The sequence below is a fragment of the Petromyzon marinus genome, chromosome 24, assembly GCF_048934315.1.
Source record: "Petromyzon marinus isolate PM22_M1 ecotype Great Lakes invasive population chromosome 24, UKy_Petmar_22M1.pri1.0, whole genome shotgun sequence".
NCBI classification, from domain to species: Eukaryota; Metazoa; Chordata; class Hyperoartia; order Petromyzontiformes; family Petromyzontidae; genus Petromyzon; species Petromyzon marinus.
The window spans coordinates 17,620,123-17,635,070 of record NC_133690.1 but is presented as its reverse complement, the minus strand read 5'-3'; the positions used below and the strand labels follow the sequence as shown (position 1 = coordinate 17,635,070).

At 44.6% G+C, this 14,948-nt stretch overlaps 1 protein-coding gene across 4 annotated transcripts in view; it reads right to left on the bottom strand.

Annotated features, from left to right (window-relative positions):
- The window catches only part of FBXO3 (F-box protein 3), a 128,389-nt gene that overhangs the window by 110,820 nt on the left and 2,621 nt on the right, over positions 1 to 14,948 (bottom strand). The window contains exons 1-2 of one of the 4 annotated variants that reach the window (XM_076069482.1): positions 9,180 to 9,412; positions 2,336 to 2,425 (exon numbers count right to left, since the gene is read on the bottom strand). In XM_076069482.1, the coding sequence (XP_075925597.1) occupies positions 2,336 to 2,425; positions 9,180 to 9,361 (272 nt within the window). In that variant the 5' untranslated portion in view covers positions 9,362 to 9,412. Of the gene's footprint in view, positions 1 to 2,335; positions 2,426 to 9,179; positions 9,413 to 14,948 lie in introns of those variants that run through there. The other 3 variants (XM_076069484.1, XM_032960162.2, XM_076069483.1) reach the window with 3 other exon arrangements.

The following is a 14,948-nucleotide window of genomic DNA, read 5'->3' as shown; positions in this document are numbered from 1 at the left end:
AGATCCAGTTCCCGTTGGGATATCGCTTGCCACTGGTGTTAGCCGTGGCCGGGAATCGAACTCGGATCGCCTGGCTCATAGGGCAGTCTGCTTTCGCCACACATTCCATTTTATTATTGCGCACGATGGCAATACGTTCTGGAGTTAAACGCTAATGTTGAGGTCTGCTGGCCACGACGAGAGGACTTCAGGAGAGAGCTCGGATAATCTTGCTGTTGCTCCATTGAAGAAGTGCAGAATGCTCCCGCTTTATACGTAATCTGTATGTATAAATGTACATATTTATAAAGACTCATGAAGCAGTGTTTTTTTCTTGACATTGATGATCCAATAACGGTGCACCCTCCCCCATTCCAGGTCGCTGGGTGGGCAACCACGCGTTGTTAAAGTAAGAAGAAAAAGAAGCGCTTGTACTACCTTGTTATAAAGTGAGATCTTTCCAGCTCCGATTACGATCAAGGATCATCGTTCACAGAACTAAGCCCACTGCCCCCCCCCCCATACTCCACATCTTAGCGTCTCGGAAAATCTCTACGAAAATCAATGTAATGCAAAGGTTGTGGGAGATCGATAGCAAATTCACTGACTTTAAAAACAAACAGCGCAATGAACTTAACAACGTATGACAAGCTCAAACCCTAACAAACAACCCGGCTGAATAATTAGCATGAGTCTGTGTGGTTGATTTATCTTTAGGGATTTGTTTTCACTTCCACTGCATCAGATTTTTTATTTTAATAATTCTGTAATATTGGTTTAGTAAAAACTAAAGGGAGATAAATAAGTCACCCCCAAAACCCATGCAAAGCTCTCTGATTCTTTACAAGCTGGCCCCTTTCCCACAAAGACACAGGTCTCCCATATAACCCACAGGCTACCGAGGCAAGAGCTGTTAAGCGATCACCTATGAAGGCGGACACGGCGCCCGAGATGGTTTTGGCCAGCACCACTCCCAGGCCGCCTATGTCCCCCGAGCGCTACTGTTTACTACACACCGCACCAGGTATTCATTAAAGCAGAGTCAACCTAGGTGATAATTATATGAACAAAGGAATGGTATCAGAGAATCACCATCGATGTTAACCCGAGGCCGGGAATGGGACTCGGGCCGCCAGGTTTGTAGCGCGGTACGCTAACCGATCTATACCACTCGCTACTTTCCCACACGTGCGCACACACACACAGGGGTTGATTAAAGCAATTAGAAAAAAAAGCACACCGTTTGTGTTAACGCAACCGTGGTTTATCGCTCGAAGAGAGTTGTGGACATTTGCAACGGGGTAATGATTGCACGGTCGTCGATCTCGCAGACTTACGACTCTGATTAACTTTAATGAGCACTGGGGTCTGGCCGTTATTTTAAATCCGAGGCAAAAATCCACCTTCCGCTTTCATGGTGGCAGCAAAAACAAAAAAAACTGAACACAGCTCTGTGGGGCCACTTAATTATAATATCGCCGCCTCTGCCGAATGTGGCATTTATGAAGTTAATTATCACGTTCATTGTGATATCAAGAGAAAAAAAATTTGTCCAGGCATCTAATATGTCTTTGTGCACGTATTAAAGCTGTCCTCGGGGCTAAATGCTCCGACTCCTACACAAATGTCACATGCCAAATGTTTTGGTTTTCATTAAACTTGAGAAGGTGGAAGGCTCCTCCTCCTCCTCAATATTATGAAATATTTATACCCCGCACGCGAAGTCACGTAGGTGTGCAGCATGTTAAGATGACAAAGCCTATAATTGCACAGTCAATATTTTCTCGAAATTAATTCACGGGTAAACTTTGAGTGCGAATGAGGGCTATTTGAAAAAAAGACACTATTGTAGGAGCAAGTCCTGTTAGCGGAGCAGCACCTCCCTCGTGCGCCGGCACAGCGCACGAATGGGTGGGTGGCCAACAACACGCCCGGCCGCCTTTGTCTCTCCAGTGTTGATGTTTACACACTGCACCAGGTCGTCATTTAAGTGGACCTAGGGGAGACCCAGTTCAAATGTTTGCCACTGTTGTTGGTTGTGAGAGGGAATCTAACTCGGGTAGACATAAGCGTGGTGGGGGTCTAATAAACTTGGACTATTGTTTGAACCGCCACGCATACAGGGTCCTGGGTGCTATCACTCCACGGCAAGCCTCGCTTTTTATATTTAACTTGCGGGGAAGAAAAAAAAAACCACTCGCTCGCGAAAAGAGTGCATGTTTAAGCCAAAACCTCTCCAAGCGTGCCGCACACAACACTCTCGGCGATGTCGACGGGACATCGGCGAGCGGCCGCACGGTCGAGGGGGGGGGCGGGTGGTGGGTCGGGTGGTGGGAAGTGCCAGTCGGCAGCTCACCGTCGCACGAGCCAGTAGCGGCGACACTGCGCCTTCCACAGTGCGTCGTGTTCCACCAGTTGCCGCAGTCGCCTGCACACCATGCCGCAGCTGAGACGCACAAACGACACGGCCACGACGGGGGGGGGGGGGGGTGTTGCGGGGGTTAACGGAGATAACGACGCTGACGTTACAGACAATTAAAGATAATAGCGACGCGCCTGCGCCTGCCCCCCCCCGTCCCCCCATTTTGGGGCGGTGCTCGTTTTGCCAAAGCGTCGGTGCGCTTGGCAGCCCGCTAATTGTCTAACGGTACCGCGGGGGGGGAGTGGAGGGGGGGGGGGGATCTGTCGTTGCTCGAGCCAGGATAAGCGGAGGTGGTCGGATAAGCGGCTCGCAAAGTACCGGCCACGCCATTAAGAATACAGCCACCCACCCCACCTTCCACCGGCCAGCCGGCAACGGGGTCGTTGATAATTGCCGTAATTTTCACTCGCGGGGCCGAGAGCGGGCGGCGTGGAACGGGGAGGTCGCCCGTAATTCACAACGTGTCACGTGCCGCGTTTATAAACGGGAGATAAAACGGTGACACCGTGACACGCAATTTTGTCATATTTTACGGAGACGACCATCGCATGAAGTGGGATCGATGAGCCGCGAGATTAGTCTTCGTAAGGATGTGACAACTATCGCGATGCACTTTGCTCACGACTACAATCGGATTTATAAAAAAAATTACAACTCATTTTACCAGTTCACTTTTCCGAAGTGCAATTAGTGGCACAATTAATTAACATTTTTAGGAAAAAATATATTAAACAAATTCATTTAATACACATATACATACATATAGTCATTGTCTGAGGTTTTTTCTATCACACACTGCCAACGCTCCCTTCCTTCTGCCAGATATTACTCTATGCAATGAAACACTCCATACAATATAATGAGAATGCTGTGAGATATTAACTAAAATAGAAGATCATACCAAATGTAAATTCATGCAGTGCACCATAAAAGAAAGTTACCTCGCAAAATATTTAAAATGCCAGGTGGTTTTATTATCACCTAAAAAAACTTCTCAATAAGGCCGCGGTTGGAGGATATTATTCCTGTGTCAGCAATAGTTACAGAACAGGTTAATTAGTTTTCAATATTACAATGCTACAACTTCAACGACCAGGCATGCATGCACGCGCCTGAACTTTATTTCTAAGCGGGTAGAGAACTCGCAAAGATTAAACTCTTTTTGAGCACGGGAGATGCAAAGTGGTGCAAGAAGCATACGGTTACCAATATCTCGTGGGGAAAAAACGAGCGCTAAAATTTCAGATTAAAAAATGTCCCTAAGTTTGAGTGTTGAGTTTTTTTAATTTGTTAAATTGATGATGGTCCCGTGTAGCCAGCTGCTTGGCTATTTTACATGGGAGATCAAAAATAGGCGCGAGAAAAAACAAACATGATTTTAAAAAACCCGTAATTTCAGCTTTATATTGCTGCACGAAACTTTCAAACCCTATATCTGTTCAATGTTTACGTAACTTAAATTCGAATATCGTAAGATCAGTGTAAAAAAAATCTGCACAAGCCGCCTTGTGCTACAAGGAATGTATTACTGAACATTGATTAATGTTTGTGAAAAAATTATATTTCCAATGCAACGCAGTTCCTTTTTAATGGATTGCTATTCGCTTCAGTGCTGTACTTTAGTTTCTTTAGCTTTAGTGATTTTGATCACCGGGGTCACTGTTGCAAACGAGACCCCATCCTGGATCTCTCGATTTCTCACTTGGTTAAAATAAACTTGACTTGACGGGACCAGATACAGATTTGGTACAGGTGAAATGCGTGAATCTAGTCTACAGGTTATAAGACGCAATCCCAAAACCTGGGCCGAGTGTCAATCATGTTCGACAGGCCTGGTCGCGCACGCTAATCTTCGGTCCTTTGTTGGTACTGGTAGTAATGTGAATTCCTTACAATATTGGAAGCTCAACGTGTGTTGACGTGTAAAGAATAGCGGATGTGGCAGAGGTAAATTGACGTGCGCTGATAAATATTCATGCGAACTTATATTGCCCAACACTACACTTTTACTTCCAATCAGCTTTGTTTTGCACATCTCCTTGCACTTACCAAAAAGAAATTGCTATTTTTTTATCTCAAAAAGTAGTTTAAAATGCATTAGAAATTAAAGGAAAACCGTACCATAACGTGTGCCGCATTGCTTTTGATTTATATTTTTAATACAATTTTTTAAATGCGAAAAACACATTGGCAGGCTTATGAATGCGTAAACAGAAGGACCATATGCTACACCAACTGGGGCCAGGTCTACGATACCCAAAATAAATCGGGCCTGGTACAAAGTGCCGCTCATCGCGATGACGCCTACAATCTTGTTTGGCAACGCAAAACGTTTTCTCTTAAATTAAGCGCGCAGAAATTAACAGGCAGCTTGAATGTGTATTTGTTAATTGCAACTTCAAAATAAAGTCGAACGTTTCCGCTGACAAAACTTATTTGTTTTATGCTAAACAGCTGAGGTGGGAGGATTGGCACTGTGGTTTGGTCGTGCTGATTCTGACACTAACCTTGTTATATACAATGCCTATGCAATCAGCGGCAAGTCTGTATCTGCCGATGAGACCGTCATTTTGAAACCGGTCCAGAGTTTGCTTGTATCTGAATAAATGCTGTTGAAATGTTAAACTCCCATGAAGCCGTGCGCCCGATAGGATGCGTAAGAAATGCTTTAATTTTTTGTTGTGGAGAGACGGATTTGTGAAGGACACTTGCCTGCCAAATTATTTTATTTATATTCTCCCCAACACCAATGATTACACTATGTAACACAATTTTTCTTCCTGGGTAGTGTTATTTCGTTAGTGCTTATGCATAAAAAGTATAGAAAATGGCTATTATGCCCCACAAACTTAGCTTTTGTGACCAGGATAGTGATATTTTGCAATGTACCTATTTTCAATGAGAAACGTCAGAAAAAAACATATGAATCAAAATAAACATGTATTTATACTAAAGTAATACAAAAATGATTACAACAGTTGTAGGAGTAGTTTTTCGAGATTTACGATTATACCGTAAATCACTTTCACAAATCAGTCCCCAAATGTAGTCTCCTATCATGTTCTCGTTATACTGTCCTTGGTAGCGGCGTTCAAAGTCCAGTATATCCTGGTGGAAGCGCTCGCTTTGCTCCTCCGAGTACGCTCCCATGTTCTCCTTGAATTTATCAAGATGAGCATCAAGGATATGGATTTTGAGGGACATCCTACAGCCCATTGTGCCGTAGTTCTTCACCAGAGTCTCAACCAGCTCCACATAGTATTCGACTTTGTGATTGCCCAAGAAGCCACGAACCACTGCGACAAAGCTGTTCCAAGCCACTTTCTCCTTACTAGTGAGCTTCTTGGGGAATTCATTGCACTCCAGGATCTTCTTTATCTGTGGTCCGACGAAGACACCGGCTTTGACCTTTGCCTCAGACAGCTTAGGGAAGAAGTCTTGAAGGTACTTGAAGGCTGCCGACTCCTTATCTACAGCTCTGACAAATTGTTTCATAAGGCACAATTTGATGTGCAGTGGTGGCATCAGCACCATCCGGAGGTCCAACAGTGGCTCCCACTTGACGTTGTTCCTCCCAACTGAGAACTCGGTCCGCTGTGGCCAGTCCTGCCTGTGGTAGTGCACCTTGGTGTCCCTGCTGTCCCAAAGGCAAAGATAGCAGGGAAACTTTGTAAAACCACCTTAGAGACTCATCAGGAATTCCACCATTTTTAAGTATCCGATGACCTCCCAGCCGTACTCATCATACTTCGAGGCGTCCAGCAAGGTCTTGATGCTGTTGTAATCCTCTGAGGTGCACCGAGTGAGCCAGGGGAAGAGACGGGTACTTGTTACCATTATAGAGCAGCATGGCTTTGAGGCTCCTGGATGAGCTGTCAATGAAGAGGTGCCACTCATTCTGGTTACAGGCGATTCCGATTGCCTCGAACAGACTGGTCACATTGTGGCAGAAGCAGAGCCCATCTTGACGGGTGAAGAAGGCTGCAAAAAGGTTGTTGACGCTTCCTCTGATCTGCGACTTGCACACTTTCATCCAACAAGTTTCACTGCTTGAGCCTATACATCAAAAGCTCGGCATTGGACTTAGTCAGCCCAAGATCTCTAATCATGTCATTTAGGTATTTTTGGTTGGGGTAGTATGGGTTTCTCTCCTCAGCTCCACCTCTGAAATTGTCATCTGGATCTACAACGTCTTCCTCGCTCTCTGACTTGCTGCGCTCTTCTAAAGATGGCTGCTCTCTCTCCGGGGGAGTGGGTACGGGGAGCTCATGGTAGTGTGGCACAATAGATGAAGGAAGGTCCGGATACGTGATAGCAGGTGCATTATTGCCAGTCTGACGTTTGAAGAAGTAGCAGTTGCTTCAGTGGTCAGTGGGTTTCCGCCAAATTCTTGGGATAGCGAACTTCATTGCTCTCTTTCCCCCTCTTTACCGTCATACAAAAAGATATTTATTTCACCCATGACTAATGTGTAAGCGATTCTTGTAACATTTTTCATGTATATATTTTTTCAATAACATTTAAAATTGTAACAATTTTTTAAATTAAAAACTTTTACAATTTTCAAAATGAAATAACAAAAATTTGAATATTAAATTCCGAGCAACAATTGTCCATATTACCTTCCAGAGTTTTTTTGCATTACTCGCAGGTGAAATGAGGTGCCCAGGGTTTGTCTTGAACCCCGACAGGCATGCCGAAATATGCCTTGTAGGCCTCACACATCTTAGCAGATGCTTCCACAGAGCACTTTTTCGCTCGTCTTGATAAATTGGCCGCAGACATAGCAAAATGCGTCTGCCGGATGCTTGCAGCCTCTTAATGGCATCTCAGAAAAATGCAGATATCCACTTACGCAGCTGGAACTAAACTGAACTGGTGGGCAGGGGACACAGCCAAGAATGTCTGTGTCCTGCAGTGACGTCACTCCACGTGGGCCAGCCTCCCTCATTAATAATCATGAACAGGTGACGTCTTCCAAATGGATACCCCCCCCACCATTCATAATAATTAGCGACTGACGTCACTCCACATGGGGGGGGGGGCGAGGCGCCTCCACCCCCCTCCTCAGCGTCAACTGGCAACCCTCACTACAAAGGCAGAACCCTCACGTCACGTGATCTCCATGACGCTATTGTTGAGACATAGAAGTAAAAAGAACGTCATGATGAACAAGGGATTATAACCTTTAAATGAAATGAGTCTATGTCACCGCGGCCTTACAAATTGCACACGAATTGATGCAATGAAGACCACGCCGCGGTCTGTTTTTCGCTTGAAAGTTTCAGATTTATTGAAATACACCCGTCATTGGACGGGCATAAGGCTAGTTTGTAATAATGTTTAAATCCCTGTTATTGGAAATACAAATGATTGAGTGTATTACTTCATGATTGAAGTATTAATTTCAGCAAAAACAATTTACCAAATGGGTCAGATAATTTTGTTCCAACAATTGACGCTGCTTATTTGACAATGTCCAGTTATTATTACATCTGCCCTGGGAGAGTTCCCCTACTGTGAAGGTCAAAGTTTAACGCATCAAGTGTGACACCTGGACATTGCATCGTTGCATCTGAAACACGGTTGGATTCCTGAGTCATAAAAATGCATTTTGCCCAAGATAACTGGAAAATATTCCTCCACTAACATAAACAAAAAAATTCCACGTCATGTGTATATTATGCGTGTGTCTTTCTCACTAGATAAAAAAAATGATTATTTAGGTGCATTGTGTTGCTCTCCGTTATCAATATAACAGATGGGTATCATATGCACTCTCAGAAACACACATACACTGTACATACATACACACAAAACAAAGATCCCCCGTGTAGCCTTAGCAGGCTGTAGGGGCAAGTGCTGTTGGCGAGCACCTATTAAGGTCGGCACGGCCCACGACAGAGTGGGTGTCCAGCACTACGCCCGGCCGCCTTTGTCTCCCCAGTGGCGATGTTTACACACCGCACCAGGTACTCATTTGACGCCGAGTCGACCTAGGGGAGGCCCGGGACCGGTTCAGATAATCTTCACCACCGGTGTTGGCCGTGAGCGGGAATCGAACTCGGGTCGCCGGGGTTCGAAGCGCAGCGTAGCGCGAACCACTCTCGCAGACACACGACAACACTTTAAAAATCACTCGCACGCAACCCCACTCGACACACACGTGGAAGTGTCAAAGGCTCGCTAACAAGAGGTAAACACTCGCGCGCACGCACACACAGGTTGGGCGAGTGCGTGCAGTCACATACACTCGGACACTGGTAACCGCTTGCACAGACACGCAGACGCGCACAGACGCACACAATATGCACTGTTCACATACGCTCACAAAGACAACCATGCCACAGCACAGCATACATAGCCTTCAGACTTTTGGGGTGTCCAGCACCTACGAAGGCCGGCGCGGTACACGCGGAAGTGGTGGGCAGCACCACACGCTACCGCCTTTGTCTCCCCACATTGCACACCGCACCAGTTTTACTCGTTTGAGGAGACTCGTACGCTTACTCACGCTTACACAGGCAGTAGTATTAACACACTGTTTGGGGCAAGTGCTGTTAGCTACACACACTCTCTCGCAGTCACCATCAACCCCACAACAGCGACACTCGCGCACACACACCATGGGCCGTGCAGTGTGACACCAATGATGATGGTGCTGTTCATCGGTGACTCTACGATCACTCTGAATGTATGCCGATGACAACATCATCATCGGCCACAACAACAACAACGACACTAGCCACGCGAGACTTGATACTACAAGTGGGCAGACCGCAGCAGATCCGTGTAGTCCAGCATCCCGAGCACGAGAAGGAGCGGGTCTCCGGGCATCGCGTCCAGTCGCCTCCACCCCCCTCCATCATCACCATCGCCTCCTTCTTCACCCCCTTCATCACAAACATCACCACCATCACCACCACCTCCTCCTACAGCTATAACATCCTGGGAAGCCATGCTGCCCGGCCGCACGCACTGCGCATGCGCCAACCGAGCCCCCCTCCCCCACCAACACCACCGCGGCGGCGGCAATGGACGAGCGAGACGCGATCCCATTGGTCGTGGCTGCAATCACGAGAAAGTTGCAGCCAATCGCGTCGCGCCCTCTCCTCCCCCCCCGTGATAGGCGGGAGATGCAGGGCGGGGTATTGTGCTTATGTGGGTTAGGAAATGCAGAGGATATCGTTAAGCTATGCTTATCAAGTGTACGTAATGTAAATATGGGTATTTAACCGTTGCCGATGTGAACTAGGAAATATAAATGTTACTTTAAATATGCCTATGTGAACTTTTAAATATTAAAAAAGTATGTGTATGTATACCCCTTTGTGAATGTTTACATATAAATGCATCATGTACCGTACTTTTAACATTCCATATGTACTGGCCAATGTCAATTTGGGCTTGAAAACACATCCATCCCATGTTACACTAAACATGTGATTTGATGCTGCTGCAGTGGCAATAGCTGACTGGCACAATTTGTTTTAGATTTAATATACTTTCTTAAGAACTGCTGTTTGTCTTGAGTTTGTTGTCCTTACCCCGCTCCACCGATCAGCATGGTCGGCTACGTACGGTGCGAAAGAAGTTCAACATACATTAACAAAAACACTCAGTATTCGTCAATAAAACTCCCTCTCTGGCCTCTCTGTGTGCTGTGAAGAAGGGCCGTTGCCCGAAACGTCGCCTATCATATACGATATGAACAAATATATGTGAAGTCCAAGTGTCATTGTACCATGAACAAAAAAACTACTTATATGGGTCTCCATCATTCTCTGTTAATACCCCAAACTCCTGGAATTATATCTCTTCAAGTAGACTGTTAATACAAGTCAGATATATATTCGTACAATCGTCACCCTACAACCGTTTAATGTTTCTATGACCTAATTTGCCACGTGGAATGTGTTATTTAACATATGTTTACGATCGTGCAATATTCTACATTCCTCACGTGACCAGGTTGTTGTTGTTGACTTCTGTTTCCTTCATTGCTGTACTTGATATTGTTCGCTGAGCGGTTGTAATTTTTGGAGACCCAAGTCTCTCTCGCGAATGAGACTCAACCTCGTCTATTGTGTTTTCACTTAGTTAAACAAAATTAACTTAACTGAATACAAATTTGCCCACGTGGACTAGGAGTGGAAGCGTGTATTTAAATAACTTTATATTAAATCAGAGTGATTGATTTGCTTAAATGAGCATTTATTACTACTATTTTTATTTTATCATATAGAGCCCACTAAGTAATTAGCTCTTTTTCAGTAGCGACTTGGCCACAAATAATAGCTTAACAAAGTGGCTTATCAAGTGGAAATTTATAGAAGCCAAATACTGTAAACGCACCTTTCGAAATGTGAAGTGAAAACCCGGAGGAGCCATAGAAAAATCCACGTGACCACGGGGAAAACATGCAAACTCCAAATATATAGGTGTCAGGGTCGGGATCGAACCCACGGTCTCCTGTATACCAGGTGAGGTAGTTAACATCGCGCCCTTTTTAGGTGGTGTTTGTCGCCTGTTTAAAGGCAAGAGCCAGTTGCCGAAATTCCACATTCATCTACAAGACAACCACCGTTGGCTTGAGGGATGACGGGCTGAGTCAACCCCCAGCCAGGATTTGAACTTCTATCCTTCTGAGCCACTTGGCAAGGTTTGATGTTGGAAAGCTGTAAACGTGCGTTTGTGAACTCCGGGGATTTGCTGTGAGCAACAGCAGGGGGCAGTGCGGCAAAATCAATTGTTGTACTGTTCTATGCTCCGACGTCTTTGCTCCCAGCTTTCACCGATCCGAACTGCCCAGCGTGGTTAAGTATGATCAATAAATGCCCCCCCAATCTACACGATGTGGAGAGAGGCCTTCATCCAGCCGTGGATTGACAAAGAGGACAGCGTGGCTACACTTCGCTGATGAATCCTAATCAGTGTGTGACCCGCTTTAATATAGCTGTATCACGGGTTGTCGTTGTTTTGGGTGCGATTAGCCTTCTTAACGATTCTTGCCTTGCCCTCATGGCAATTAGTAACGTTGCGATTTAACCAATGGACTCGTTAAATATTTATATCACCAAATGAGATGCGCCAAAACGCATCTCTCTCGCACTGGAAAACACGTGTGGAGAAAACCGAATTGGTGAACAACAATAAATTATTATACAAATTGAAACCCCAGCATAGAAATGTGGAAAATCCACCACTGGCTGGAGGACGGTGAACAGGAGATTGATTAACACCGCTCCACACTCGTTGGAGCAAAACTCTATTTTGACTCGTTTGACTTTTATTCAATATATTATTGGCACTGCGCAATCACATGAAGCCGACGCTACGCCAAGCTAAGTAATAGAACACCCATATGTTTTCTATCACGTTCGGAGAGTCGTGGTAATACGTCTACAGGAGTTGTTGGTTGGGCGGGGGTGCTGAATTGGACAGCTCCTCTACTCGACATCGAGCCGCGTGCAAATTAGCGATCAAAGGCAAAGATTCCCCCTATAGCCTTAACAGACGTTTGAGGCAAGTGCTGTTACCGACCACTTATGAAAGCCGGTACGGAACACGAGGGGGCTTTGTGGACAGCCCTAGTCCCGGTCGCCTTTGCCTCCCAAGTGCTGAATGTTTACACACCGCACCAGGTACTTGGCCTAGGCATGGGCCTGGGACCGGTTCAGCTTGCACTCATCAAACTCGGGTTGGTATCACAGTGCGCTAGCCACTGTGATACCGCCCCCCCCCCCCCCATTAAACACACAAACAGACACTCGCACATATAGATGTCTGGTTTACAAGTCATGTTATTATTCGCATGCATACCCACACCTGCTCACATGATCTATTATAACATTCCACGTGTGCGCAGACATACACACACAGTAGCGCGGTCAATACGGGCTCAATAATGATAATAACGATAAATTAACCGAAATGCAGCACGGCGCTACTAACAGGGACAGATGTAACTAATATTAATGGCAAACTTTAAAATCGATACACTATTATGAGGGCAGCAATGGAAAATAGATGCTCTGTGTAAAAACACAGTATACTAATGCGGCGATAACATATGGGCTGCTGTATGTGTGCGTGATAAATAAATCACCTTCACTTCTCGTATCTGCACATAAAACAAAAATAATAGTTTTCAGAAAATCAGTACGTACATCGGTTGGTTAGCCTTCTGCAGCAGCATTTAAACTGGCAGAATCGAGACCAGTTTCGCCTTTACTGTGGCTCATCAGCATACTTCAGGCGTGCTAAATCAAATAGAGTTGGCTTATCAGATGTTATTGGTAAGTGGCTTCCATATACGCCATGGGTCGTCAGCGCAAAAACACGAATATTTAATAATAGTGCCATAGAGGACAATTTTGTGCAATTAATAATTATCCACCATCCGATTTAAAGCTTTCGTGACTGCAAGGATTCATCTTCTTTGGTTCTTTCGGCAAAGTCACGTATAATGAGAATAAAATAATAAATTAATAAAATAAAATAACAATACAATTCTCACGACGTTTCAGCCACAACACAAGTGTCTCGAGGACAGCGCTGTCCTCGAGACAGTCTCGTCCCTTCACCTGATGAAGGCCACTTGTGTTGTGGCTGAAACGTCGTGAGAATTTTATTGTGTTATTTTATTTATTAATTTATTATTTTATTCTCATTCTACGTGACTTTACCGAAAGAACCAAAGAAGATGTATCCACCATCCGTTCCTGATTCCTATATACACATTTTAAACATATTTTAGGCATATGCCCTTCCAAAAATATGCTACCCAACAGAATGCTTTAAAGCATCAACATTTTGGATGAGCCAGAGAAAGGGGAATGGGTTCCGTCTTTCTGTGGCTCATCAGCAGTGCCATGCGTGCTAAATAAAAATTCATGATTTATCAGCTGTTATTGATACAATAATTCACTCTCGACCATATATCGTCGACTGAATACTGGCTCTATGCAATTTACCAAAGCTGCCTTCAATAATCCATCACTAACTCCGATTTAATCATCTGTCGTAGTTGTTGGCACGAAGAAACTCGTTCGCATTACAAAACACATAAACACACAACATCTTGTTTTCATCTTACTCAGTAAATCGCTAAATGCAAGACCCGCTCTTGTCCGTGTGCAACAGCATCATTGCGTGTGTGTGAATCGTGTGTGTGAATCGTGTGTGTATGCTGATATTAATTAGCCGATAACAAGCAATTGGGCTGCAGCCTCAAGTCTTAATGTCTCCATAAGGAGCACTTGTATAGGCTACTGCATGTAGCACTCGAACAAGATTTGCACAAACATGCAGATCAACGTAGACATACACTTACATCATGACAAAGACAAAGATCACCCGTATTGCCTTAACAGACTGTCGGGGCAAGTGCTGTTCGCGAGCGCCTATGAAGGCCGGCACGACACACGAGGGGGTGGGTGATCAGCACCATGCACACATGCACCTACAGATAAGCCGCCTATTCTAAAGCTCAGTGGGCTTTACCTGGTAAAATAAAATATATATATAAATTTTGATTTAAAGCTTTCGTGACTGTAGTAATTCATATTCTTAGTTTTTTCGGTAAAGTCACGTTGAAGGGAAACAATAAAATAATAAAATATATATAAAACAATAAAAAATTCTCACGACGTTTCGACCATAACTCAAACGGTCGTCTTCAGGTGTGTTGGTTTGCATAAATTTATTTTTAAAAACGTCGTGATAATTTTTTATTGTTTTATATATATTTTATTATTTTGTTGTTTCCCTTCAACGTGACTTTACCGAAAAAAACTAAAAATATATATAGTTTAATCTTTGATCAAGTCTTCAGTCACCAATCACAATGCCATTGAATATGGTGAGGCACGATGATGCTTATGTTTCAATATATAATAGACGACGTTTTAGGCAATGATCCTTCTTCATGAAGTGCCATTTTAAGATCCCAATGTTATTGGCACATGTTGAGGGTTCGATTGTGCTTGTATGCATCACTACCAACGCAGCATCACCACGTCTTGAGCCATGCCCCATTCTTCTTAAAGAGACGTCAGCCTATTAACGATGACAGACTCGTCGTGATTGTTGGCTGAAGACATCATCCCTGACGGATGAATCATATATACACACACACACACATTGCACACTCAAATAACGAAACACAATTAAACCACTAGCTTTCAATGGGATGTTTTCGCTAACCTGCCAACAAACGTCCCTTCAGCCTCAGTTAGAATGCTGTTGAAGGGCAATTATCGGAAATAATCTTCTCATATTTTTTTGCAGCATGCTACTGCTGCTATCTTTCCAATAAAAACACAACTTTCTTGGCAGGTTAACACTTGAGATGTGACGCTTTTTTATGTACTTAGAATGTTAAAATGACATCGGCCAGAAGGGGATACAAAACAAATCTAAACACTGACCGCGGACGTGCACATTCACGCTGCTGGAGTGGACTGAGCCAGCGCTGTGGGATCTGCGAAGCTTGCCCATGTATGTACGTGTGTTCGACTTCTTTCGCACCGTACGTAGCAAACCG